General features: G+C 41.2%; 1 protein-coding gene across 1 annotated transcript; it reads left to right on the top strand.

Moving 5' to 3' along the window:
• Positions 1-655: 655 nt before the first annotated feature.
• Positions 656-27,585, top strand: EPHX4 (epoxide hydrolase 4). The gene is made up of 8 exons (XM_063133306.1): positions 656-807; positions 1,326-1,629; positions 8,688-8,773; positions 14,795-14,952; positions 17,451-17,579; positions 20,385-20,488; positions 23,244-23,392; positions 26,701-27,585. The coding sequence occupies exons 1-8, from the start codon at positions 656-658 to the stop codon at positions 26,930-26,932; spliced, it is 1,314 nt and encodes a 437-aa protein (XP_062989376.1). The 3' UTR covers positions 26,933-27,585.
• The last annotated feature ends 289 nt before the right edge of the window (positions 27,586-27,874 follow it).

Below are 27,874 nucleotides of genomic sequence, written 5' to 3'. Positions count from 1 at the left end.
AATCTGGAAAGGTAAAAGACTACTACATAACCCAGTTGGTGGGCCCTTAAGTTCCCATCCAGGATTGCCACAAAAGGTCCCAGTTCTATCACCTATGCTATGGGTTGGCTTCTCATGGTCTAAGCACCTTGATTTTAGACTGAACTCTGTTTATTTCAGTTATATCCATTTTAATATTAACTCTAGGGACAAATTACAGAAAATGTGGGTCTTTGGATCGCTGGTATTTTACAGAACGAGTCTCAGAACATGGTTTATGTGGACATTATTGCATCCCTGCCATAGAGCTATGTGTGACTGGTGAGTTGATTTTGCACATTCGGAAGTGGCCCTTCCGTTCTGTATGTGTTCTGGGCATTATGGGTTAATAATAATATAATATTGCAAGCGTTTTAGTCCTAAAATATCGTTCTCATGTGTTTCTAACACATGCCACTATTTTTGTTTTATGTTTTGTTTTTTACCACAAGGGGCTCATTTCGTTCCGTATTTGACACGTCCCTTTGCTTAAGAATCTTTAAAAATCCTCTTTTTAACAAATTTCTCCAAGAGATTAGCATAGCACACGGTGGTTTATCACGATGTTTCAATAAAGTCGTTTCGGATTCCATCTCCCCTTCCCGAGGCAAAAGAACACCTTTCCTCAGGCTATGCTATGTCTGCTATCTATTCAGGGGCTGGCTGCCTCGGCAAAGATAATGCTGGGGCAACGAGGAACTGTTCCCCAGAAGCACCTGTGCCTCTGCTTTTCAATCCGCATCCGTCTTTTCACACGTGCCCTTCGCCGCTCCACGTGGCAGACTTCGAGTGAGACGCGTGCACATGTGAACCAGGCCCCTGCGGGCCCAAATTGGATTTTTGCGCCTGCATTCTGCGTGAAATGCACTCTGTCTGGCTTTCATTCTTTCTTATATGCAGCATTCTCTCGCAATACAGCAGAGAGGGAAGGGAATAAGGGGCGGATGGGGGAAAGTCCCAGTTGCGCGAGAGAAATGCGGGTCCATTTTTCGGATCAGGCGCGCGGCTCGCTCGCCGTGGCTCATTGTGACCGCGCCGGCAGTTTCTGGCAGGCCTGCTTGCCTGAGCAGTTCCCGGTGGCTGCCAAGCTTCTGCCTCCGTGCAGCCGGCGCGTGTGTGCGGCAGACGCGCTTGCCTGTCTCTCTCTCTCTCTGCATCTCTCCAATCTTCGGCCCCCCCCCCACCTCCAGCTGGTGTGGTCTGCGCGCCTCCATTCACGCGGCCGCCGCGATGATGTTGTTGATTCCTGCCGCCGCCGCCGCCGCGCTGCCCTCCTGCTGGCAGAGCCCATCTTGCTGTCCCTGAAGGGGGGGATCGGAGGCTCGAGCGTCGCCGCGGTCCAAGCTGTGTCGGAGGGCGAGCGAGCGAGCGCCCGGCTTTCTTTCCTGGCTGCGCGTGATCCCCGGCAGGCTGATGGTGACAATCGGCTCTCTGCTCTTCTGGGCTCTGGTGTACAGTTACTGCGGTCTCTGCGCCTGCCTCGAGCTGCTGAAACTTTTGTGGAGCCTCGGCACGAGGCCAGGCAAAACCTTCCAGTGGTTGATCCGGGAGAACCCGCCAGGCTGCCTCAATGACCCCTCCTTGGGAACTCACTGCTATGTCAGGATCAAGGTAAAAAAGAAAAGAAAAAGGGGGCTTTCTGGAGGATCATCTTCTTTCCCCACAAACGTGTGTGTGTGTGTGTGTGTGTGTTTGTGGGGTGACTGACTGCCGGGGTGGGAAGCTGACTTCTGTTGTCAAAGGCAAACGGGCAGTTGTCTTTCTGCAAAACAAGCGCAGGCACAGACAGATGGGGGCTTGCCTTGTTTTTATTCTCCCTCCTCCCCATCTCCTTCCTTCCTTATCTCCCAGCTTTATGGACGCTGCTGGAAAACAAGACCGAATGTAGGTTACGAACAGCCAATGAAAGGAGAAGGGTCGTGGTTTTCTCCACTTTGTTGTGGGTCGGTGGTGTGTGCGCACGCTCGGTTCTGTATCCCTGTGTGTGCGACCACTGAAATACCTGGGGGGAGGTATAGGAAAGAGAGCAGGGCGTGGGGCTGCAAGCAGGAATCCGTTTTAAACCCCCAACTGGCGGGAACACAGTTTGTGGGTGCTCTGGTCTGTCGTTGATTTTATTTACTGCGTCTCTGTTAAGCACTGTTTGAGTTAGATGTGCTGAAACCAGAATCTTTATGCCGGTCATTGGGGTGACTGCTACAACCTTAGAAGGAGGGCAAGTCAGTCGTACTAGCAGTCTGACATTCTAGTCTTAAATCACTAAACGTTTTAGCCTTGAAAGAAGATCTTAATTTAAACAAACATGAGAAAGGAGAGGCCATGCATTCAAGGAAGTTGAAGTGATTTGCAAATGCACTTAAGTTACGCAACCTTTCAGTAGTTTCTTTGAGGGAACTCAGAGAACCTAACTAAATGCAAGCCACCTACCCATTAACTACGTTAACCTTTGTAAGGCAGTTCTGCAAGTACTGAGTTTTTATAGTGCAATATCCAGTCCATGAGATGGAGAAGAGCTTTTTTGTGAGAATGCAGCTGTGGTGCCCTTCTTCCCTCCTTAATTTTTTTTAAAAAAGTATGGGTGATGTGCACTCTTCCTACTCATAAAAAAGGACGTGAGCTCTTCCAAGGGAGCTGAAATGTTTTAGTCCCAAGGCAAAATCTTGCCCTGCTTGAACCAAATGTATCCTTTGGAGTGTGGAGCTACATCCTTGTTTTGAGATTTGATAGTGCTTCAGTGACATTCATCTCTCCAAATCAAATCAAAACCACCTCTCCAAATCACATAAAAACCAAAACCATTTATTTACTTATTCATGAGATTTCTATGCCACTTAATGTAATAAAATGTCTTAGCAGTTCATACTAAAATGCATATATAATAAAATATGAAATAATAAACCATTTAAAACAACAACAATAAAATAGAACAGTTTCGTTGTCCATTAGAGGTCAGGGAAAGCCTGTGAAAACAAATATGTTTTCAAGAGGCGTTTGAAGCTTCCCACTGTTCCTGCTTCTTGAGCCACTCACGAGAGAGTGTTTCAGAGGGTAGGTGCCACTACTGAGAAGGCCTGCTAATGTGCTATTCCTTGGTGACATTCTATCGGTCGCAGAACAACAGATACCGTAATGCCTCCTGGAGGCATTAGAGTGGCAAGAACAAATTGTCATGCAGAGGTGTGAAAAAGTGCACAAGTAGAATTTCATTTCCTATCTATACTACTATTTGGGTAGCATGAGGAGACCATAAACCCTCTCCCCTGCTAACATGACAAATACTCTTCGTCATGACATTATCCTGTTGCACATTTCCCCAACCCCACCAGCAGCAGCCAAAGATGAAGAATGGGCATGATCCAATAATTAGTATATTTATTTATATCCTGCCTTTCCCCCAGTACTGGGACTCAAGGCGGTTTACAAGATTAAAACATGTACAATTAAAACACGTAAATATAAATTACAAAAGTTAAAATAGAATTAAACCTACAGTAAAATAAAAAAACATGTTAAAAAATTAAAAACTGTAACCGATTAAAGGGGGGGATCCAATACATTAACACAGGTCAATAAGCAATGTGAAGACATTGTGACATGGGATAAATGATTGTATATAGTGCCAGGGCTGGAACAGGGAGGCAAGGACCTTGACTTGTGGAATCCACTATTAGTGGCACCCCATGTACTGTGGAGCAAGTACTTCTGTCCTTAAAAACTACAGGAGACATTCATGTCCTTCCATGCATCGGCCACTCCTAGGTGAAAAGAAATGACTAAACAAATAGGTCATATTATAAGAACATAAGAAGAGCCTTGGTGGATCAGAGCAAAGATCCATCTAGTCCAGTATCCTGTTCTCCGCAGTGAACACTAGGTGTCTCTGGGAAGCCCACGTAAGCCATGAGGGCATAACACTTTCCTTTACTGCATCCAGTAAAGTTTGGTTTAGCACATAAACCTACGCGTTGTTTAGACAGAAAAAAGTCCAACAATTCCTAGCATTCTCCAGCTAACCATGCTGGGTGGGGGCATGCTGGGAGTTGTAGGAATTTTATATGTCTAAATATGCATAGGATTGTACTTTAAGTAGATTGCCTTCTAGTTTGCTGGTAAGAGCTTGAACGCTGCAGTACTGACAATAATGTCCACATGTTAAGAACTCCACACACTTGTTATTAAACACTGGAAGAAAAATTGCTTGGAGAGTTAGCACTTCCAGATGTACTTAATCACTTATATAGTGTTGTTAAGCTTTTCTCTGGGAAAATGAATTAGCAGTATATAACAAAACAGGATAAGGTGATTATAAATATAAAGCACTGTTAATATGTTTAATTGAATTACACATCCAGTCAGTTAGTGAATTCAATATGAAATGCCCTTAACTACAATGGAAATGAAATAAGTTTACTTATCAGCCATTTAGGAGAAAATCCCTATAAGGAAAGAATAGACATTTCTAAATCTACACTAAGTCTATAAGACCATAAAGAGCTGATCTAGAGTGCTGGAATAAGCTTATTTTGTATATCTAAAGTTCAAGCATACAAAAAACAGCTTTATTTAGAGACTATGATGTTGTGTTTTACAATGGTGTGTCATATAGCTATTATTCTTAAATATCCCAACCCGGAGCCCCATGCAAAGAAATTTTCATGATGATCTACATCCTGCAGTGAAATGAATGAAGCAGCCCTTGCAATCAGAAGAGCTTTGCAAGATGGGAGTAAACCTCCTTCCAAATGAGCTGCCATGCTCTGGGGATGGGAGACCAGCCTGTTAAGGCAGGGATGGGCAGAAAGTAGATTTCCAGATGTTTGGGACTTCCAAGTCCCAGCATTCCTGACCTTTCACCATGCTGGCAGAGGCTTCTGGGTGTTGAAAGCTCAAACATTGGGAGGTGTGTCTGCCCACCCTGTGTTAGGGTATGTACAAGCAATGGCTTGAATCCAGATCTAGCAATGCTTAGATTAAACCCAGTGGGGTAAAGCCATTGGGTTGTACCCATATTCGTCTAAGAAGTCCCATTCATTTCAATGAGTCTACCCTAAGTAGGACTAATGTTGGATACAACCCACTGAATTCAATTGGACTAAAGTTAGTAACAACTAAATTTTCATTGATTTCAATCAATCTATTCTAAGCATTAGTAGGTTTGGCTCCAACCCATACGGTTAAAGAGAACATGCAATGGTTTGTTATCCTGTGGCCCTGCTAACCACTTGGCAGATTTGAACCTGCACAATGCTGTATTAACCAGCCTCTGCCATTGCCTTGCTACCACCATGGTAAAAGTGCTGGGTTCCCCTCTCCCATGCAGTGGCACTCAATTGCATACACTTGGAATGTCTAATGAACTGCTTTACAAGCTGTTGCTGAATACTTTTCAGGTATTCACATATTGATTCAGTCATCTGTCTCAGAACTCGTGTCAAGGGTAGGTCTTATTGGGCACCTGGCAAGGGCTCACACTCAACAGGGGTCCCTTGGACAAGAATCCCCTTGACGTGCTCCTCCCCTTTATCATTGCAAACTGTTCGTTCGCCTGCCTATTGCTCTGGTCCAAAACAACAGTGATGGTGAGAAGAGGAGCAGTAGATTTCACTGCCTACATGCTCACTGGCTTTCTGCTTGTCAAGTGAGCAAGTGGTAGCAATAATGAGAAAGAGAATGAAGAGCAATAGGAGCTGGTGATAATGCAGTAGACGCACCAAGGGCCCTAAAATACCTGGAGCCAAGGGCTCATGTGACCTGTCTCATTTTTATTTTATTCTATTTATTATTGCATTTATATCCCACCTTTTTTCCTCCAAGAAACCCAAGGCGGCATACATAATCCTCCTCCTCTCCATTTTATCCTCACAATAACAACCCTGTGAGGTAGGTTGGGCTGAAAGACTGTGACTGGCCCAAAGTCACCCAGTTCCATGGCTGAGTGGGGACTAGAACCCGGATCTCCTGACTCCCAGTCCAACACTTTAGTCACTACACCACACTGGCTCTCTCATGTGACTTTCCATGTGATGTACTTCAAGCATACTTCCTGCATTTACAAGAAAAAAAACAAACCCTCACAGGTACCATTTAATCAACTTGGTGCACAACCACTTTCTGTGGTCAGCTGTGGTACAGGCGATCTCCTGGCCCTGGGACACTCCCTGCCACAATGCCTGTCTGTGCGGAAGGACCCTCTTAGAGCCAGGTATTTGGGTCTGACTGGCTCTCTGAAGAGCTACACCAGCCACTTTATCTGGCCAATGCAGCTCTACAGAGAGCTCTCCTGTCCTCTGGCTTCCACTAAGAGGAATTTCAGCACAGGCCAGAGAGTAGATAGCTACTTTGAAGATCCCTAATGGCCGTTCTTTCTGCGCAGCATTTGTCACAGCAGGAGAGTGGAATTGGCCGGTCTTTCTGGAATACCCACTAGCTTTGCCAAGCAGGTGGCTGCTGTGGAGAACCTCAGCGGTCCCCCTTTCATGCTGCAGCAAATGTTGTGGTGGATGACCAGCTGCCAGGGCAACAGCAAGCCCTCCTGGTAGGGGTGGAGGGGCTTCTACTCCCACTCCACTGTCTGAAGCAGGTGCTTCAACCTGCTTCAGGGGAGGGCTGGCCCTGCTTCTTTCTCTATATCTTTCTTGATAAGAGCATATTTCCTATTTTAAAAGCGCATATATACAATGCATTGGGTATGTATAGAGAGGAATGATCACATTATGCATATGTACACACCACAAATGTACATTGGTTTAATCATGGCTTTCCCCCCAAAGAATTGTGGGAACTGTACTTCTGTGAAGGAATGACTGTAGGGATCTTTAACAGAGGATCCTTAACCCCTTCACAAACCAGCAGTATGGAAATGCTAGTATACCTACACCGGTTTTAAAATACACTTGACTTTGTTTTTGAGATTAACCTTCGTTAAAGTGATTTGGAAGATTCATTTTCCCGCAAATGTAACATGACAAAGATGCAGAAATCAGCCACATAAACTTCCCTTAATTATCCAGAGCAAAATCCTGTGACACATTCTTGCACTGCAGCTGAGTGTTAGCCTCTTACTTGCAGCTGCCTGATGTCAGGCATGAAATGAATAGAGGCTCTCAAGACAGTTGCTAATAGACAAGGATCCAAAGTGCCAGGCTGGTGTCCTTATTAGCAATCTCACCAGAGAGTTTGTTTGTTTATCTGAAATACTATAAGAAATAATGTGCAAATACTTCACTGAATACCACTATGGCCCACTAGAGCTACTGCTACGGCTTGAGGCCAAATTATCTGAAGCATTGCCTCCTCCCATATGTACCTGTCTGGACCCTAAGATCATTTTCTGGGGCCCTTCTCTGTGAGCCCCTGCCAAAGGAAGTGAGGCGGGTGGCCACCAGGAAGAGGGCCTTTTCTACTGTGGCACCTGGCTGTGGAATGAGCTTCCTAGATTGATTTGCCTGGCTCCTACATTGTACTTCTTTTAGTGCCAGGTGAAGACCATTTTATTTTCCCAGTATTTTAGCATATCAGTCTCTTAGCTCTGTGTTTTGAATCTGTATTTTAAATCTCTGCATTGCTCCTAGGTTTTATTCTGGTTGTACTTTTATACTGTGTTTTTAAGGTTCCATATTTTATGTTGTGGTTTTCATTTTTGTGAACCGAGCTTTGACTATTGGGCGGTTTAGAAATAAATAAATAAATAAATAAATACTATGTAAAACTTGTTCAGTAACCACTGATCATATAACATCCAACCTATGGTATGTATACTCTGGTTTAATTTAACACAATCTGTTATTGTTGACAGAGTGATAGAATGCAGGAGCTTGCAAAGCATTTTGTTACCAGTTCCAAGTAGTTCTCTTTTCCAGGTATTTCCTTGCAATCCACCATTCGTGCCTAAACCAGGAATGAGGGGCCATATAGATCCTTTAGGCTACAACCCTATTCCCCCCCTTACTTAGAAGAAAGCTCCCTTGAACTCAGTGGGACTTACATCTGAGTAGACATGTGTAGGATTCCATGGTTCATCTGCTTATTTGATTTGTGCAAAGTCACAATAAAGTGGACAGTCGGCCCTAACGTTTGTTTCCCTTCCTCTGTTCCTCCCATGAGTAGGGTGACCATATGAAAAGGAGGACAGGGCTCCTGTATCTTTAACAGTTGTATAGAAAAGGAAATTTCAGCAGGTGTCATTTATAGAGAGAGAGAACCTGGTGAAATTTCCTATTCATCACAACAGTTAAAGCTGCAGGAGCCCTGCCCCCTTTTGTATCTAGTCACTCTAGTATAGCTAGAGTATGACATTTTTTCTGTTTAAACAGTTTTTTATTATTTATTATAGCACTTTTATTCCTCCCTTTCACCAAAAAAGGATCTCAAGGCAGCTTACAAAAATATTTTTTTAAGACAGTCACTGCCCACAGGTTTACAATCTAAAAAAACATGACACAAAAGGAAAGGACATTGGGAGGTAGGAAGGGGGGAAGCATTGCATTGCACCCTAACAGGCTTACTGGTACAGAGAAGGCCTGTACTTTTGGACCAATCGTTGTGACAGTTGTTGAGTCCTATATTGAAACTGTCAATTGAACAAAGCTCTTATTAATGCTCAGATAACTGAGTATTTATCCCTGATTATAAAAATGCAAGTTCTTTTTGTTTTGTTTTTTCACTTCCAGGATTCTGGGTTGAGATTCCACTATGTGGCTGCTGGGGAGAGGGGTAAACCACTTATGCTGCTCCTTCATGGCTTTCCAGAGTTCTGGTAAAAATCCCTGCTTGCTTTCCTTATATAAATTTATATCACATTTGCTTTCATTTCTACGTACTGCATAAGGAAGATCAGTAAGCAAATCCATGTTACTATTGTTGTTTATTTTTATTTCACTTCGTCTAAGAACTCTAAAAATAGAAACTGTTGTCAGTAATGATAATGAAGACATGATCACTGTTATTACCGTACACTTGGCACACACGACTGGAACGTAAATCCTAATGGAATTCCATGTAACACTCACTAAAAGATGTTTACAGCACAATCCTATGCATGTCTGTCTAGTCAGAAGAAAATTTAATGGAATTTATGCCCAGGTCACTGTGCATAGGATTTCAACTGTAAGCCTAATCAAAACTCTGCTGTTTGGTGACATGAACCAGATTAGCATCTTTAGTGGATTTTGACATGTTGGTTTTGTTTTGAAAGACCTCACTGTAGAAAGAAGACCACAATTACAAAGGTAAAGGTAAATATTTATTTTCCAAATAATTGAGAAATCCAAACATGTTTTCTACTCTCTTTCTTCATCTGTATATCAGTTCTTATAAGCTTCCAAAACATCTTTAGAAGTTGCCTGTAATATAGATTACCATACAATCAACTTCCAAGACGTTCTAGGTGCTTTATCATTTATATATGCTTGTAACTATCGACATATAGATTTTATCTCTTATGAGGAGTTAGAATTTGAAACATAAATCATGAACATCTATTTTTACAATAAAGAATTTTCTTTCAAAATTGTGGCCTTTCCCTTCATGTTGTGTTGCTGTAATAGTATTCCCTCCTTCAGAAATCACTTAGTTCATTAGCCATGAACCAGTTGGCTCATAGAGTTGGGTGGGGTGGGGTTTGAAGGTCATCTAGTCTCTGCTAGATGCAGGGATAACAGCATAAACATCATGGCAGGTAGTGCTGAATATCTTAATAAGAATTCTGGTGAATTTGTTTAAGCAACTGATCTACTTGCCGAAGGGCCAAACCATACATGTGCATATTTGTAAACATGCCCTCAGCGTTTTTGTTATAAAGCACTGGTAGGAGATTCTTTTTTCACCAAATGGAGTGGGGGATGAGAGCGATAACTTTTCCCTTCCATTACCTTAATTTCCTGTGCTGCACTACTTGAGGACTCCTCCCAGCTGGTTCACTTCAGTATTAGACCCTGCTGTGGTGGACAGGGGGATTAAATCTATGTATACTTGTGGGTTGTTGAATTCTCAGTTATTGCGTTGTGCAAACCCAGCTGTGCTAACAAATCATGGTGTGCTAATCATGAACAACGCAGAAAGAGAACCCATGGGTTGTTGTTTGGTTGTGAACTCTGGGTTGTTTAAACTATGGGTTGACGTTATGTGTGAACCCAGACCTGTGTGTTGTTTATGGGCTGTCTTTTCAGGCTACAGAGGCAGTGGACAGGAGTGGTAAAAAAACCCCCAACCACTCTACATGGTAGTATTAGAGCGCCATAAAGGCATTTGGGATACAGGGAGGTAGCAGGCAAAGGAAGAGGGAAATAACCTAGGGATTGAGAAAACAAATCATGGTTTCTTTGATTGTCTGCCAGACAAATCCTGGGTCTGGTAACAAACCATGGGTTAAATAAACCATAAGTTCTTCTTTGTGGTCTCTGTGCAACACATATATGGGCTTTGCGCCTGCTCGGAACTCATTCGGGAAACCTCCATAGTCAAAGGAAACATTTTGGGTGGGAACCCCTCCCCCAACATCCACTATGCATGTCCGTAGGTTCCCACCCATCTCCTCAGTTCTCTTTCAACCTCCTTTCTAGACGGACATCTTTTGGGGAACTTCTGTGTTTTCTTTCAAAAACCCAAAGTGCCGTAAGGAATTCTCCTGTTTTTTATTTTATTCTAATTAGTTGTTAAGGCTTCTTAAAAAAAATTAAAATTAAAAACATAGGTTAACTTTATGTACGAACTAGGTCAGGGTGTGTAGGAGGATGGCTTTACTCCTGTCTTATATGGTCTGTTTAGTGATAAACGTAGAGATTTCGACTCCCAGCTTCATAGCCAAACTGCAGGGTAGACACTTCTGGCTTGTCCCAAAGTCCCTTCTAGCATTATGTGTAATACAGGATGCTCTTTTTTATTTTTCAGTATGTATACATGGCTTTTTAATTAATTTACAAAGAGATTTACAGCATAGAAACATCCTAACATGGCTAAAATCAATTAAGCAAAACAAGAGAATATGCCAAGTCAAATTAAAGTAAAATTAAAAGCAGTAAAAAGCAGCCATATCCGACCAAATATGAAGGCTTGCTGAAATAGATTTTTTGTCTGTTTCCACGAAGCTATTGATGGGGCCAATCAAACCTCTTATAGGAGGGCATTCCGCTTGGTTGGGGCAAATACTGAGAGAAGGCATCCCAGTACATGCCAGTCTTGCAAATGCAACACCAAATGATGGACACTGAGCAGCGCCTCTACTTCAGATCTCAGCATGTGGGGAGGCTCACACTGGAGAAAGCATTCCCTGAGATACTTCATCCCAATCCAATTCCATATTTGTAGAATGATTCTCATATACAGAATGCTTTAGCACACATGGTTTATTATTATTTATTTATTTGATCTATACCCCTTTCTACCACTCCCACCCCAAAAAGGTGTTCAAGGTGGCTAACAGATATAAAAGTAAGATTAAAATAAACTTAGTTAAAACATTAATAAAACAATTAAAACACAATTTAAAAACACAACAATAAAAGGAATTAAACAGCGCCCAATGTGCTTCAGTGTAGACACACAGGGATGATCCCGGAAGCAAGTAAGTCCGGGATCGCCCCCACCTCCCTTCCTCTCTACACCCTTAAGTGTAGAAAGGGCCAAAGATACAGGAGTCCTGTCCTCCTTTCCATATGGTCACCCTACTTTTACTGTTTTGCTCGTGAGATCTTCTGCTGTTGTTTGGCTGAAGAACCTGGCACAACGTTATGTGAGAATCTAGAATAGGGCTATTGAACCTCTTTCAGCCCAAGGGCCGAATTTTGTTTTGGAAATGCTCTCCGGGCCCACTCTCCAGTGGTGGGCAGTGCCGAAGGGAGAAGGGGGCAGGGCTAAGAAATATCAGCATGTTTTACCTTAAAGCTATTACTGCCAGCAATTAAGTCTTAGGAGAGGGGAAAAACTGAGTGGTGCTTGGGAGAAAAGTGGAGGGGCCACGGGAGGGGAGGGGCTGGGGAAAGAGGGGGGAAAGGGGAATAGCCATGTGGAGTACCTCAGAGGGCTAAATTTGGCCCACAGGGCTTAGATTTAGAGGATTGAGGTACCATGATGCTTTCCTGTTGTTAAAGCTAATCAAATTTCAGCACAGTCATTGTTTGGATGGGAGAGAGAAAGATTCAGAGTTTCCGAATGACAGATGCATAATAAATAAAGAATATCTAAGTGGTCTGTCGTAAAGGACTTTGCATTACAAAGGTATTACGGAATAAGCTTTCATGAACTATAGAAAGCTTATACACCATAATAAATGTGTTAGTCTTTAAGGTGCTGCAAGACTCTTTTTGTTGTTTTTGCCACAATAGATTAAACATGCCTACCTATTTAGGCTTTGCATAAAATACCACATACATGAGCAGTATAGAAACCTATATCCAGTAATTTATTCAAAGTTGAAAATACAGAAAGGTAAACAGGATGTGGAGAGGTATGCAAGGCCTCTTCAAAAAAAAATTGTTTAAAATAAATCCCAAGCCCTTTTAACATATTTTAAATCATTTAAGGTGCAATCTAATGCATGTTTAGACAGAAAGAAGTCTAAACCCCTCATTACATTAAGAATTGGTGCCTGAGTTTTCTTGTTTATCTTCTCCCTTCCAATCCTTTTATTCCTTTTGTATTCTTTTTAGATTGTAAGCCTCAGGGCTGGGATTGTCTTTCTTTTATTGATAAGTTAGGCACTCTGGGAGTCTTTTCATCTGAAGAGCAGGAAATAAATGCTTTAAATAATAAATAATATATACCAATGAATACAATTCCATCTCATGCACCTTTTGCTTATTAAATTTATTTTCTCATTAGATTTTCTATTAGATAATGCATTTCTAGCACATTTTACCCAAGAATACAACTGGTAAAAAATATATGGGGGTACCAAACCATTGTTAATTTTCTTTGATAAAAGATAGCTGAGGTTGCCTGAATAAAGGACATATCAATAAATAAAGCATGGAGATGACATTGCAGAATATCAGTGTTGAAGTTAATTTGTTACATGTCTACCTTTGCTTACAGAGTAAACATGTTATCCTGTTATTTTTCCTCTTGAAAAAGATTTAAACCTTATGCATCAGATTACTCTTGAGGCCTATTTTTTCTGGTCCAAATAGTCCTTTGTGTGTTGTTGTTTGTTAAAGAAAGAAACATGAGGAAGAAAGCTTTCTTTTTATATTACTGCAGTCAAGTCAGTACCCTATTTAAATATGCCAGGACATATAATAACCATTTAATAGAGATACCTTAGCACTTAGCCACATGTGCTCACACAGATTTCATGAAAATGACTTCGTGATGGGAGGCAATGGCCCAGAAATGTCCGTCTTCAAAAGGGATCATTCCCGCTAAATAGATAAAAGAAAAGCTAAGCAAAGCAAAGAACAGCAGTTGTTGAGTCCCCACTGAAGTAGCTGTGTTAACTCTAGTACAGAAATGAAGTCTTTTCCTTTGGTTGATATAGCAATGGAGTCTTACTCTGTCTTTGTAATTTGTTTTATTTCCAAATACAAAGACAGAGCATACTGAAAGAGCATACTCCTGCAGATAGCAGCAATTCTGCTAACCCTTCAGATTCCTAACGAAAGCTTCGTGCCCCAACATGCTTCACCTTTGTCCAACTCACAGCTCCCTCCTCTATCTCCAAATTCAAAATTGCAAATTAAATCTGGAGAGAGAGTCTCACGTAACAGAGTACTATCTCCTTCCATTAGTTCCCATTGATGAAACTTCAGTTGATCATGCTGGACTATTACCAATCCTTCAGCTTAACAAAGGATGCTCTCCCAGCATCTGTACTGAAAGGGAATATGAGGTAAAGTGATGCCTTTTTGTTGGTGGTGCTGTGAATGTACCAACTTTTCTTCAGTACTTTTGGTCTCGTCCACCAGGATCCATATTTTGAAAATTATTTTTATTGGTTTTATAAGAAAGTATTAAAAATCCTTAAACGATACCACTTCGTGGGATTTCATTGAATTCATTATTACAAATATGGATCCGTATTGTTCCCAGTTCTATGCTAAATTTGGGCTGACAATCATTAGGAAAGTGTGTGAAGGAGATTTTATGCCAGCAGGCATTTATGCTTTAATCTGGGGCTGTTCACAAAACACCGTACCCACACCTGGCTGAATGTGGGTTGTTTTGAACTGTGAGTTGTTTGTTGAACCATTGTCTGAACATAGCACATTTTCTTCAGGGTGTTTTATCGTTTTGTCTGAACGCAGCCAGGATGACTTGTTAACCATGCAATGTGGCTTGTTAACCACCGTGAACAACCCAACAACAAACCATGAGTTCTCAAGGTGGCTTGTTCAAGAAAATAAGCCAACTCCATGTTAACAAGCCTCCCTGGCTGCGTTCAGACAACATGATAACCCATGGTTCAAAACAACCCTCACTCAGTCACTGAGTGTGGGTTAGCGTGTTGTGTGAACAGCCCAAAAATCCATATTATTGTAATACCTTTATTAGGCCAACTCAAAGGTCACGAAAAGGTTGAGTTGGGATAATCCATTCACTAATATGGATTTGGGAATTTTTCTTATGGCCAACCTTGTATTTTTTGAATGGATCTTTTACTGAAAGGTGCTTTGATTTGATATTCCTATTTTTATGTTCCTTTTAAATGTTATTTACTGTTATTACGTGTCTGTTGTCTTTAGTTTTGTGTTTCCTGCGTGAGCTGCTTTTTCAAATGTAGGAAAAATAATCCAGTTTACACATCTTAAATACTGTGAAGTAAAACTCTCTTCTTATTTACTAGGTACTCCTGGCGTCATCAAATGCGGGAATTTAAGAGCGAATACCGAGTTGTGGCCTTGGATTTGAGAGGTTACGGAGAAACAGATGCTCCTGGCCACCGAGAGAATTACAAGCTAGACTGCCTGATTACAGATATAAAGGATATCTTGGAGTCTCTTGGTGTGTTAATAGCAGTCCTGCTGCCCCGTTCATAATAATTCTGAACTTACCATCTAGCTATTATCACCTACTGTAGCTATTTCCTTTCTGATGATAATATTTTTCTCCTTTAACAAAAGTCCTTTTTTCCGTTTAACAAAAGTCCTGTTCGTATGCGTATGTGTAGCGTGTGCTGTTTTTCTCACTTTAAATCAAATTTAGGCAAATGTGTTTGGTTTTTCTAAAGCTGTGATCTTTGATCTATTTAACAAATTCTGTTCTTGATTCGGCATGGCATGTCAGCACATGCCGCGCTCACCTGCTGAGAGTTCCAAGGAAGAGGTCTTTCCAGACAATGGGTTGGATTCGAGCAGGGCCAGCATCAAGGTTAGCAATGTCAGGCTCCTGCCGACAGCCCACACCCCAGCAGGGCCCCACTGACAAGAGCCTACTGGACTTGCTTTTCCTTTTCACCATTGCAAGCTGCTTGTTCACCTGCCTCTCACTCTGGCCCAGACCAGAGCGAAATGGTGAGAAGGAGGAGCAGTAGATGCCACCACCTACTTGCTCACTGGCTCTCTGCCTGGCAAGCAAACAAGTGGTAGCAGTGATGAGAAAGAAGTTGAGGAGCAAGAACAGCTGGTGACCATGGTGGTAAGAGGGTAGACGTTCCGAGGGAGGGAACCCACAGTATTGGGGTGAATCCAATGTTTGTTTGTTTTAAATTTCTATACCACCCAATATCCAGAGCTCTTTGGGCAGTTCACGAAAATATTAGTCCTACTTAGAGTAGATCCACTGAAATGAATGGAATTTCAGCTAGACTAAGATTGGATACAACCCATTGTCTTCCTTCTGGAAGATAACAAATGACTAAGCAGTTGAGAGTATAGAACAACTAATTTGGCTTTCTCCAACCTTTCCCCAGCTCATCCCTAGCCAACATGGCCATGTTGAGTCAGTGAATGCAGCATATGGACTGTGCATGCAATAGGGACTCTAGGCACACGGTCAGGAGTAGCTATTCCACATGCACAAATCACACTGGATCTAACTGCACATGGGAAACCGATCCCCCCGCAGGGATTGAAATTAGTGCAGGATACTCTGGTGCATAACAAATAGGGGAACTAGTGAGGAGAGAGGAGACTGATCACTGCCCACCTCTATTATCTGTCACAAATGGCTATTCACACCTGGATCTGGATGCAAACATGCATCTCCACAAAATGACTGCATGCGGTTCTGGCTGCGTACAGCAACTGGTTTTAAAACAATTATGTTAGGCTTCCACAAATGGGTTTGCTTGTTTTTCACTTTGAACAACAGATCCTTTGGCCTGAGCTATATCTCAGGCTGCTTTGTGACTCCCTTCAGTTTCCCCTTTGGGCACGTTGTATGGGATGGGTTGACGGTCAAGAAAAACACGCAAACCATGCATGGGAACTTGGAATTAGTTGAGAGATTCTTTACTCTTTCACCTGCAGGTATCTTTGGAATGAACCCATAGAATTTGCTCAATAGTGATATTGTGAGCATATATCGGAAGGCACTGAGATTCAAGGTGGCAATATCATTAGGTAGACGGAGGCAGCTGACCCAGGCAGGATGTTTTGAGTGCCTCGAAAGAGGGTGGGTGTCTTTCAGTTATCTCAACTTAGGCGTCAAGCCTTGCACAGAAGGTCATGTCCTACAGTAAAGCAAAAGAACCCTGGAGAGGTTAAATCTACTGTGGTAGTGTTTATCCTTTCGACACAAGTTTGCAGCCTTGGTGTCATCCTGGACACTGTCTTGCTTTCTGATAAATCGGCTGCTAGAACGGCTTTATGTCAGTTACATCTGATGTGCAGGCTGCATTCTTATTTTAGGGTTGGGCCATCTCTGTCGATACCAATTCTCCTGCCATTTTCATTCATCAAACAGTCCCTGCTTCAGTTACCATCTATTCATGCAATATGAACATCTCTCTCTCGACACAGGGCCTTTACTGTTGTGGCTCCAGTACTGTTGAATAACCTTCCCTCTAGAACTTGGAAACTGTTGCTCTTTGGTTGCATTTCTAAAGGGCTGTAAAATCTTACTTTTTTCCTTCAGGCCTTTTGGATTTCTCCCTAGAGTGAAAAAAACAACTGTTTTTATTGACTTTATATTTTTGTAGTGTTTCCCCCCTCCCCTTTTGTTGTAAGGCACTTTAAATATGTGCCTGCAAAGTGGGTTTATAATTAAAGAAACTCCAGATACACAAGAGAAAGGGAGAAAGTCTGGGTCCATTAGAAATCTCTCACTTCAAATTCCGTACCTTGTTGTGTTGTCAGCTATGATTTTTGAAAAGGTTTATTAATAGAAGTTATCACTTTAACTGTGGTGTTGTAAATCATTCGCCAAGGGCGGGGAAAAGTGAAGTTGAGATATTGCTAGCAAACACACTGCAACATCTACTGTCATTTCCTTTGATGTGATAATTTATTTGGATGTAACTGTTGGTAAACGACTGTCAAAAATCTATTTTTAAACAACAGGATACAGCAAGTGTGTGCTGATTGGACACGACTGGGGTGGAATGATTGCTTGGCTGGCTGCGATTTGTTACCCAGAAATGGTGACGAAGCTGATTGTTGTGAATTTTCCCCATCCCTCTGTTTTTACAGGTGAGTTTGGGGGATGGAATCCAACATTCCATGCATCTGTAGCATTCTCATGTTTAGTAGATGTGTGATGCCAATTTAAGAAAATAATAATTTGAAAGTCAAGTACAGTTGATGATGATGATGCTTCTTCAAGGAGCTCAAGGTGGTATACACAGCTCATTCTTTCTCTCCATCCTGTTCACCCTCACAACATCCCTGTGAGGCGGATTAGTGACTGGCCCAAGGTCACCTAGCAAACTTCATAGCTGACTGGGTATTTAAACCTAGACCTTTCAAGTCCTAAGCGAACACTCTAACCCAGCCTTCCCCAGCCTGCTGCCCTCCAGATGTATTGACTACAACTCCCAGCATCCCCCAGCTAGCCATTAATTCAAAAGGTCCATGACTGGAATGGAGGCTCAAATATACAGGACCCCTAGCAGTGCCCAAGGAGCATTTCTCTGGGGCTAGTACAAACTTGTAAGGCAGGTCCAGAAACACAAAAGGGTATTTTTTTGCTTTTTTAATGGAAGATAGTTTGGTATCCTTTAGCTTTTTTGAGTTGCCTTTGTTTAAGCTCCTTATGTTTCTGTCTGCCTGAGTTGTATTTATAACTAAACATGGCAGTATGAGATAGATGATAGGTACGATAGATAGATAGATAGATAGATAGATAGATAGATAGATAGATAGATTAAATACATGAATGCACTGACTAATGACCTTTAGACATACTTCCCTGTCCCTGGGATTTTATTTATTCCTTTAAAGTATTTTTATGCCACCTTTCTGGGCAAAACACTTTCAATGCAGATTACAAAAGATAACGGGATTCATATAGATAGCAGGGTAATTTATCTTCATATGCTTCTAAATGAGTCCCAAATATAATGCTTCCAGTCCGGGCCCTTAGGCCTAACTCCTTTACTCACATCACATGTGTTCCGCGGCCTGTCAATCCTATCAGCAGCGCTGGCTCCCACTGTTCTTGGGATCATGATGGTCCAGATTATTATAGCTGTTATCCTTTCTTCTTGCTGGGACTTCACTGCCGTAATCTACTGGCTTCTTCTGCCAATCCATAGGAAACGCCTGCAGGGACTAAGGGAATCTGGGACACATAGCACATAGGGAGGCACACGTCTTTCTAGAGTTATTTATACAAGCACTCTCTACTTACTCCAGAAAAGGGCCCTGGGCCAGTTGCTCACAATTCAAAATGTTGCTATTTCTCTTCTAACACTGCTTCTGACTAGCTCCAGAACACCTCAAAAAATCTTGACACTCCATGTAAATAAGTTTGCATAAACATTCTCAGTCACAATCTACAAATTAGTCTCATTTCCCCCCTCATGGTAATGGCTTGCAGTCCGGGCTAGGGGCCTAGGGTAGCCACGTGTCCTCTTTTACAGAGGACAGTCCTCTATTTGAAAGGCTGCCAGAGGACTGCCGTCTATTTGAAGGCATCCTTTATTTGAAGGTGTCCAATTCCAGTTTCAAGATAAAGAAGCATCAGAACTGTGGCCCATGAACAGTTGGCATCTGGGCAGCAGACTAGGCAGGCAGGTCACAATCTTCCACACTATAGTAAGATGTACTGTATTTCTATTAAAATTACAATTAAGATTTCCAAATGTGTATATATACATATAAATTAACATATGGGATTCTTATGCAAATCACTGCCCTCTTTTGTCCTCCTTTTTTTGGTAATATGTTTGGGGTGATTTATAAGTGGGGGCCCTCCATCACTTGGTCCCTGACCCCAGGTATAATGCACATAGTTCTCTATAAGAAAAAGCAAATGGAGGCAAAATCAGAATTGGAGGGAGGAATTTGGCTAGAAGTCAACTTGAAAATACAAATTATTAACTTTTCGGGCTCTGCTGTTTCATCAGGTTCACATAGTTGGCCTAGGGTGATCATATGAAAAGGAGGGCAGGGCTCCTGTATCTTTAACATTTGTATAGAAAAGGGAATTTCAGCAGGTGTCATTTGTATGCATGCAGCACCTGGTGAAATTCCCTTTTCATCACAACAGTTAAAGCTGCAGGAGCCCTGCCCTCTTGACCAGATACCTGCAGCTTTAACTGTTGTGATGAAGAAAGAATTTCACCAGGTGCTGCGTGCATTCAAGTGACACCTGCTGAAATTCTTTTTTCTACTCACCTGTTATAGATACAGGAGCCCTGTTCTCCTTTTCATATGGTCACCCTAAGTTGGCTCCACATTCTGGTGCACTCGAATAATGTAAAGAAAGAAAGAAAAAAGCCCAGTATGTGTAGGGCAAGGTGCATGGTTCAGCATTTTTTTAGAATGCAATCCTCAAGCTCATTTAAAATTATCCTGGCCTAGAATGCCCCTGTAGAATTATGAATTAAAAAGCAAGGCACTTGCACCAGTAGCAGGATGGAGAAGTAATTAGGATGCCTGCTAACTTCTCTGCTTGGGGCAGGACACATCCAGTTTCTTACGTTCCTGCTTTGAGTCTGTCTGTGTCCTCCTGGCTACTTTTGTCTTCATGGTGAATTCCTAAACAGTGGTCCTGTACAAGAGTTGAGTTTGCTAGATCAAAATAAATCACTTTGATACACAACTCAGCTGTTCCCTCTTGCTTCTTTAAGACTATATTTATGGACCAATTTAAGACTGCAGTTCTAAACACACTTATTAGGAATAAGCCCGATTGAACATGATGTGACTTCCCTCTGGCTAAATATGCATAGAATTGCAACTGTAACTTAAGTAATTCCTAGTTATGAAAGATTACCATAATCTATGATAATTGTCAGCTTCTCATTTTGAATTCATGTTTTTCTTCTCAAGAATACATTCTACGACATCCATCACAAATGATTAAATCTGCCTACTATTACTTCTTCCAAATGCCATGGTTTCCTGAACTTATGTTTACAATAAATGATTTTAAGGTGAGTGTGCCTAGATAGAGAACATGTTACATGTATCACTGATAGAAAAACTTGCCATGCAGAAATGAAAGGTATACTTGTAATGCTGAAGCATTTATTAGATTATTTCAGTAGCGTTAACACAGATAAATGTGAAGGTCTTCGTAGCATGTGTACATCAGTTGTACATGTGCAGCCCATTTCTATGCACATTAATTTGGGAGTAAGCGCCATTGAATTCAGGGGTGCATGCTTTTAAATAAGCATGCAAAGGATCAAACTGCTTGGCCATTTTCGCAAGTGATGCATACTGGTCAGATTTTTTTACATCTAATTCAAATGTGATCTTTGAAGGCTTGAGCATACATTTCATTTTGAAAGTCTCTCTTTTCTGCTTTCAGTCCTGCATTAACAGCATGCAGACTTGTAAACAAATAATGGAAGTAAGGCTTGTATTATATCAACACGCTCTTCGGAAGATTAGATACGGAAAGCCTAATTAGGCTAGACTATTCAAAATGATTCCCTTCTTACAGAAGATATTTTATTATTTTAAAGATATAGACACACTCGAAAATTTAAAGCATGAATGCCACAAATATGTGTATATTTGTTAGGGAGATGTATTGGCAGATTTAGTGGTAGACTTGTTTGCTCTGTATCATCTGTGAAATAGCCCTTATTATTTTAATTATTTTTTCTTTGACAAGGGAATCACCCATTTAATATTGTAAAAAATAAAATAAGGGCAAACAGATCTAGCACTGAGTCAGCCAACCTTAGCCTTTTATCAAATGTTTAAGAATGATACACATATCTGTGCATTCCTGTTAAATATTTTAGGTACTTAAAAAAAAAGATAGCTATGCTGATCCATCAGAACAGAGATGCACTAACAAATCATGCGTTGTTAAACACAAACAACCCATAAGGAGAACTCATGGTTTATTGCGGAGTTGTTCGTGGTTAACAAACCATGATTTGTTAGCGCAGCTAGGTTGAGACAACGTGATAAGCCATCTTTCAACAACAACTCACGGTTCAACGACAACTCATGCTCAACAGAGGAGAGGAAAAACAGACTTGATGGTGAAATCACATTCTCTGCATGTTCAGAGTCCTCTTGTGTGACATGTACATCGTGCAAACGTCCCTATCTTCCTATGTTTTTATGCATATTTGAAAAGCCAACATGTACAATTGTCTCCAATACTTAATTGCCCACTTCTCCACTCCTTTAGGGCGTGCTTTCAGTGAAACTTGCTTCATACAATGTCCCCCTCCTTACATGTGTGTGTTTGTGTTCTAATGGATTATGCTTTTGTTACCATAGGCCCAAAGCTCAGTGTAGGACTTTGAATTGGGCCAAAATGCTAGCCATAACATCCAAATTATACGGCAATTTCCATATAAGCTCTGTTGAAGCTCTGTGCTTTGGTTGTCCAATCTCAAATCTCATTGCTACAGCTCTAAAGAGATACTGGTCTATAGTTCTGAAGTTTAGGCTAAGTACATAGCCCCTCTTACAAATTACATTTAGGGCCTGTTCAGATGACATGCTAAGCCACCGTGGATCGCATAAAAATGTGATACGCAGTGGCTTAGCATGTTGTGTAGGGGAGAAATTCCCTCTCCCCTGTGGGCTGATGACCCGCACTTGCTAATCATCTTTTGCAAGATGGTTAGCAGGTGTCCACTGTGGTTCCTGTGTCGTCTGAAGGGAACTCCATGGGTTTGGGTGCATGGAAAGGTGGAATTTTTTTTAAAATGGCAGCAAACAGAGTCCGCCAGCAAAAGTGACTGTCATTTCCACATTTTCTTGTTGGCTGCCAGCATTTCCCCCCTCATTTTTCCTGCCGGAGTGGCTGCTGGATGCCAGTTCGGGGTACAGAGGAGGCCGGAATGCTCAGATGTATGGGATTTATCTATGGAGGGGGGATGTGTAGGAGAACCACATAGCATTGCTTGCTTCCTGTTCAGGTGGTGGCCCGCCTTGTAGTGGGTAGCGTCCTGCTCTGCGCTGCGTGGTCCCCCTGCGTACCCACCCCTCCATACATATTTGAACAGGCCCCTATTCTAGGGAGTGTGAATCGTGGCTGAGTGATTCATTAGCTCCAACATCAGTTGAAAGAGTATGAGGCTCTGACTCTGACCACTTTGCAAGGCTGAGGAGTGTTCTGTCAAACCTGCAAGGTGCTTGGACCCTGGGCAGCTGTGAGAGGGCTTTCTGTCCCTCTCTTCCAAGCCGGGAGGAGACGAACCTGTCAAGCTGCATGCCTAGGCACCACCCACTTTGCAACTGGGTACCAGTGAGAAGGCTTTCTCTGCCTCTCCTCCAAGCAGCAGAGGGAGGAACCTCTCACAGGCAACTCAATCCTTTACACTGAAATGAAACAGAATGACTCCTTCTCTGTTGCTGGAGCCCTAACACATTTGAACTATTTCATAGCAGAGTGAGAAACATATGTTTCTGTCCATTTTGTTGTTTTAAAAACATCCTTTGTGTTAATTATTTTAATTGACATGCTTTGGCAAACCACAGGGTTCTGTTGTGAGTGCTGATAGCTCTCTTGTGGGTGTGGGTATTGTTGTTTTAGTTACATTAGTATCAGCACTCAAGCCTGAAGATGGGAAATAGAGGGAATGAGAACAATAAATATAAACGCAAGCATTTGCTACTCAATTTGAGAAGTTGACAGCTTATGGCGGAGAGTTGCCTAGTAATTTTGGGCAACTTTTAATATATTTTATTTATTTGCTTATATTTTTGGCATAGACTTTGAAAAACCTCTTTACCAGCAAGTCCAGTGGAATTGGAAAGAAAGGCTGTAGGCTTACAGCGGAAGACATTGAAGCTTACCTATATGTATTTTCACAACCAGGAGCGCTAACAGGTCCCATAAATCACTATAGAAACCTTTTCAGGTCAGTATAATGCTTTTGGGTCAAGCTGAGAATACCAGGTTCTGCGCACAAGCAAACAGTTGGAACACTGAGATGTTTGGTCACTGGGTACAGATTAAGTTTGCATATTAATCAGAAATAATTACCACAATCATATAATATTCATATATACAGGGACCTTCTGTAAATCAAAGAGAAAATGGGAATATTTGGTGACCATTTTAAGGATTCTACTTTTGACTCGAAGCTCAGTTGAGCATTCTAGGATTCCTCTCAGACATGAATGAGGCACATATGCTTTTGTAATGATAGTGTAATAATAGTGTTTATAATTTATCAAGGAGTTGATAGTTCCTAAAGTCACATGACCTAGGCAGTCCAAAAGGCCTGTAGGTTGTTGTACAGGTGGTTCTGAGAGGCTTCTAAGAATAAAGTGGTATGTTAAACTCATCCTCTTTCCTCTAGTCTGTTTTGGGGTCCAGAAACATTACAGGAACCAACTGAGGAAGTGCAGAAAATGATGATTAGGTAGGGGGTTGTTGACTTTGCATTATTTGAAAGTATCTAAAGGAAGATAATGATAGTCATTCAAAAGTTGCAGTTTAATTTTATTTTAACAGGCAAGAATCACTATGAAGTGGAAATCTCTGTTATTCTGATGTTCTTATCAATATGCCCTCATGTGGTGAAACAAATATAGACACGATAAATTCTTCCACTAAAAACAAAATAAAAAATAGCAGTGCAATCCTTCCCTTCTTTATTCAGAAGTAATATGCTATTGGGATCAATGAGACTGAAGTCCCAAATAAGTAAGCACGGGCTGCAGTCCTATACACACTTACGTGGGAGTAATTATCATTGAATTCAGTAGAGCTTACTTCTGAGTAAACATGCATAGGCTTGCTCTTTTCTTTGATTCTTACATGGATACATTCATAAAAACAAGTAATGGTGAAAAAGTATGAAGAGTTTTTCACTGCTTAGAGTGGTTTCCCTGTAAAACTGCTTGCCTAAACTCACCCATAGCCTTCCTTTTCATTTTAATGAATATCAACAGATTCTTGTAGCACCTTAAAAACCAGTATCTATTATGGCATAAGGTTTAATGGATTACAGTCCACTTCATCAAGTGTTATCCTGCATTTTAAGATACCCCTGTGGAAATTTTAATCAAAGGTTATGATTTTGAGGAATCACATATATGAGCATATACCTGAGATTTTCCTTTCATTTTTGTCAATTAGCTCCACATGTGGCCTCTCATTTGGTTTTATAAACTCTTCCAAAGTTTTTTTTTTTTTTTTTTTTAAAAAGCTGTTTATGGTTTGGAGGGGAGGCTGCAGCGCTTAATATGTAAGGAAAACTTGGGACCTGCAGATTGCATTTAGTGTCCACATTCCAATATCCTACCATCCAATTTTAAGTGCCTAAGAGCACAATCCTATGTGTGTCCAGACAGAAAAACATCCTACAGCTCCCAGCATTACCCAGCCAGCCACGCAGGAAAGTGTTGCAGCTCCCAGAAGGATGGCAATTGAAGACCTTTTTTTCTTTTTAAACATGCATAGGATTACACCTTAAAGGTAATTCAAATAATCTCCAACAGGGCAGTGGCTTGAATCCTAACGTATGTGAAGCTGCATTGCGATCCTGTGCATGTTTACTCAGAAATAACTCCCACTGTGCCCAATGGGACTTACTCCCAGGTAAGGGTTGAAGACTTAACAAAGTTAATGGAAGGAACGTTCCCTGTCCCCTCCTCTCCAGCAGCCACCTGAGCCCTTCAAAAAGCCTCTCTGAAAGGATAGAGCCCCCATTGAACAACATGGGATGGTGATATGGAGGGTTTTGTATGAGGGAGAAATCACCTAAATCAGACTTGGATCCTAAGTTAATTTAAAGAAGCTTATGGAAGGCACATTTCCAGATCTCTTCTCCCTCCATCAGCCTTTGACATGTGAACCCACATTCTTAAGGAGCAGTGCCAGCTCAGGTTTTGGGGTGCCCTTGGGCAAGATACCCTTACTGGGAGGCCTCCCTCAGTGAGTCTACCTTCTCACCACCATTGTCACCAGCCACTATTGCTCCTCATCCTCCACATCATTCTTCCCACTTGCTTGTTTGATAGGCAGGCAGCCAGTGAAGAAGTAGAAAATGGCACCTACTGGCCTCCTCCTCAGCACCACCGTGTTTGTCTTGATCATAGGGAAAGGCAGATGAAGTGGAGGAGCAATTGTAGGAGGCTCTGGTCAGTAGGCCCCTGTCAGTTTGTGGGCCCTCAGCAGGAGTCCAACCATGCCTACCTTTGATGCCAGCCTCTTAAGGAGCACGCCACCCCTCCCCCAGCTTTTCAGAGATTGCAGGTGACTGCAGCGGGGGGGGGGGGGGAGTAGAGATCGGAAACCTTCTTTCTGGGATCTTCCTTAGGTTAACAAGCCTATGTTTTCAAACAATGGAAGGGTTGCCTTAAAAAGAAATCATTTTCAAACAACATTAGTACTGAACATCAGATTATTGAACAAAGTTCTGAGTAAACATGTGGAATTAAGCTACAGATTCCATAGAAACTTCAGAGAATCTATTAAATCTGACTGGTTTTATATAAAACTAAGGGCCATGATGCATGATACTAAAAAATAAAAGGAATTATCAGCTCATATATAAATAAATAAAAGAAACTGTATAAATTCTGTAGGCCTGGTCCAATTCTAGTTATGCACATCAACTAGTGGGCCTGGATGGAGATTCACATCTACATTGAAAGATGGATCCAGCTAGTTCAATGAAGCCTGGATGAAGGATATGCTCTGAATGGATGGTTTCTGAAAATCCGGAGGTGAAAAATTAAAACAACATAACCGATTGATCACAGGGATAATCAAGCAGGGCTTGCTCTTAGAAATGTGGTTCCCCTTCATTACATGCAGTTTTGCAAGGTCTATAGACCAGCAACCACCAAAAGTGCAGTCCTATTTTTGTAAGGGTGTAATAACTAGCAAGGCTAATAATTGAAAAATGATCATTTTGTGGCTGTAATAGAGCTTAAAGCTTATACAGATGTATGTATAGAACTTGTGATAGATAATGTAAAACAGGATGCGCCAGTTGATATTTTTGTTGCTATATCATTGTTATGTTTTTTAATTCTAAAATAAAATACTTGTTCCTTTAAAAAAAAAAGAGACCTGGATGAACATTGCAATATAGATACAGATAACACCTGCATCTACATTAGCTTCACATAGAATGAGGTGACAGGCTGTGAAATGCAACTAGTTCAAACCCATTTGTCATGATATAATAAGATAAATATTCTATTTTTAAAGTTGCCTGCCTCTGCAGCACCATGAGGTCACCATGCCTACTCTGTTGCTATGGGGAGAAAGAGATCCCTTTATGGATGTTGAAATGGCAGAAATCACAAAGATTTATGTGAAAAATCAGTTTAGACTTACTATTCTGTCAGAAGCCAGCCACTGGCTCCAACAAGATCAGCCTGACATCGTGAACAAACTGATATGGACTTTTCTAAAAGAAGAGTCAAGAAAAAGAGAGTGAACCCTTTTTTGCCAGCACAATCTAAATGTTAAAAGCTCGAAGTTAATTGTGATCAGGGCCATATTTGCAGCAAAACTTAGACTGAGCTCTGCTAGAGAAAACGTTTTCAATGTACTGTATGTATTGATGCCAATGTTATTACAAGAAGGTGGTGTAAGACTATGTAGTATTAATGTTGGTTTTACCTGTATTCCGTATTTTGCACATTAAACACTTGCCTTAAAATGTTTGTGCTTGTACAATAAGGAACTCATAGAAAGTTGCTTAGTTTTGCTTACTCACTTGCTTTAAGATTCTAATGTGTGGTGCCTTTTACAAATTTATAATGATTAATCAGTGCAGGGGCACCTGGTGTAAAGTAAGTTATTATTGGTATGATTATATATTTTCATTCTACTGGTTGGAATTTTTTTTAACCTATATTTTTATCATTAAAAATGTTAACAGATCTTTTGGTCTACATATTACTGTAGAAGTCTAAAGAAAACAAAGTAACAAATCTGTTGTAATTGTAAGAAGTTGATAGCTGCTTGTGCAGTGGTCTAAAATATACGATGTAAACGCAAAGTGTTTCAAAAAGTAAAACAGAGAATGAAGAATTATGGCCATTATTTATGTATCCTAGCAGTTACCTTTGTTCTAATAAACTGCAACTGATGTGATGCCCTTTAAAGTGATATTTCTCTATGTATGACAGAAAAAGGGAAGTATCCATTAACAATTAACTAGCTTCTTCATAATATCACTATGACAATTACTAGGAAATACCATAGTAGCTGCATTCAGTTTCCCGAATTGATAGCTACCATTTATTTATGTCTCTCATTCTGATGAATGAATTAAAAGTGTTTATTTGGCCTTGCAACTAAAGCTGTAGGTCTGAAACAGAATTTTCTAGAAAACAAATTCCACTGGAGTTGGCTAGGTTTACATCCACATAAG

Source organism: Elgaria multicarinata, chromosome 1 (genome assembly GCF_023053635.1).
Source record: "Elgaria multicarinata webbii isolate HBS135686 ecotype San Diego chromosome 1, rElgMul1.1.pri, whole genome shotgun sequence".
NCBI classification, from domain to species: Eukaryota; Metazoa; Chordata; class Lepidosauria; order Squamata; family Anguidae; genus Elgaria; species Elgaria multicarinata.
Note: the sequence above shows the minus strand (reverse complement) of the source record. Positions and strands in the feature narration are given on the sequence as shown.

Bases quoted from the DNA above. Each gene is read 5' to 3' on its own strand.
- EPHX4 (XM_063133306.1), top strand. From the start codon at position 656: ATGTCTGCTATCTATTCAGGGGCTGGCTGCCTCGGCAAAGATAATGCT. The intron at 1,630-8,687 runs GTAAAAAAGAAA...TTTCACTTCCAG, and splicing joins ACTGCTATGTCAGGATCAAG to GATTCTGGGTTGAGATTCCA. The intron at 23,393-26,700 runs GTCAGTATAATG...CTATTTTTAAAG, and splicing joins CACTATAGAAACCTTTTCAG to TTGCCTGCCTCTGCAGCACC.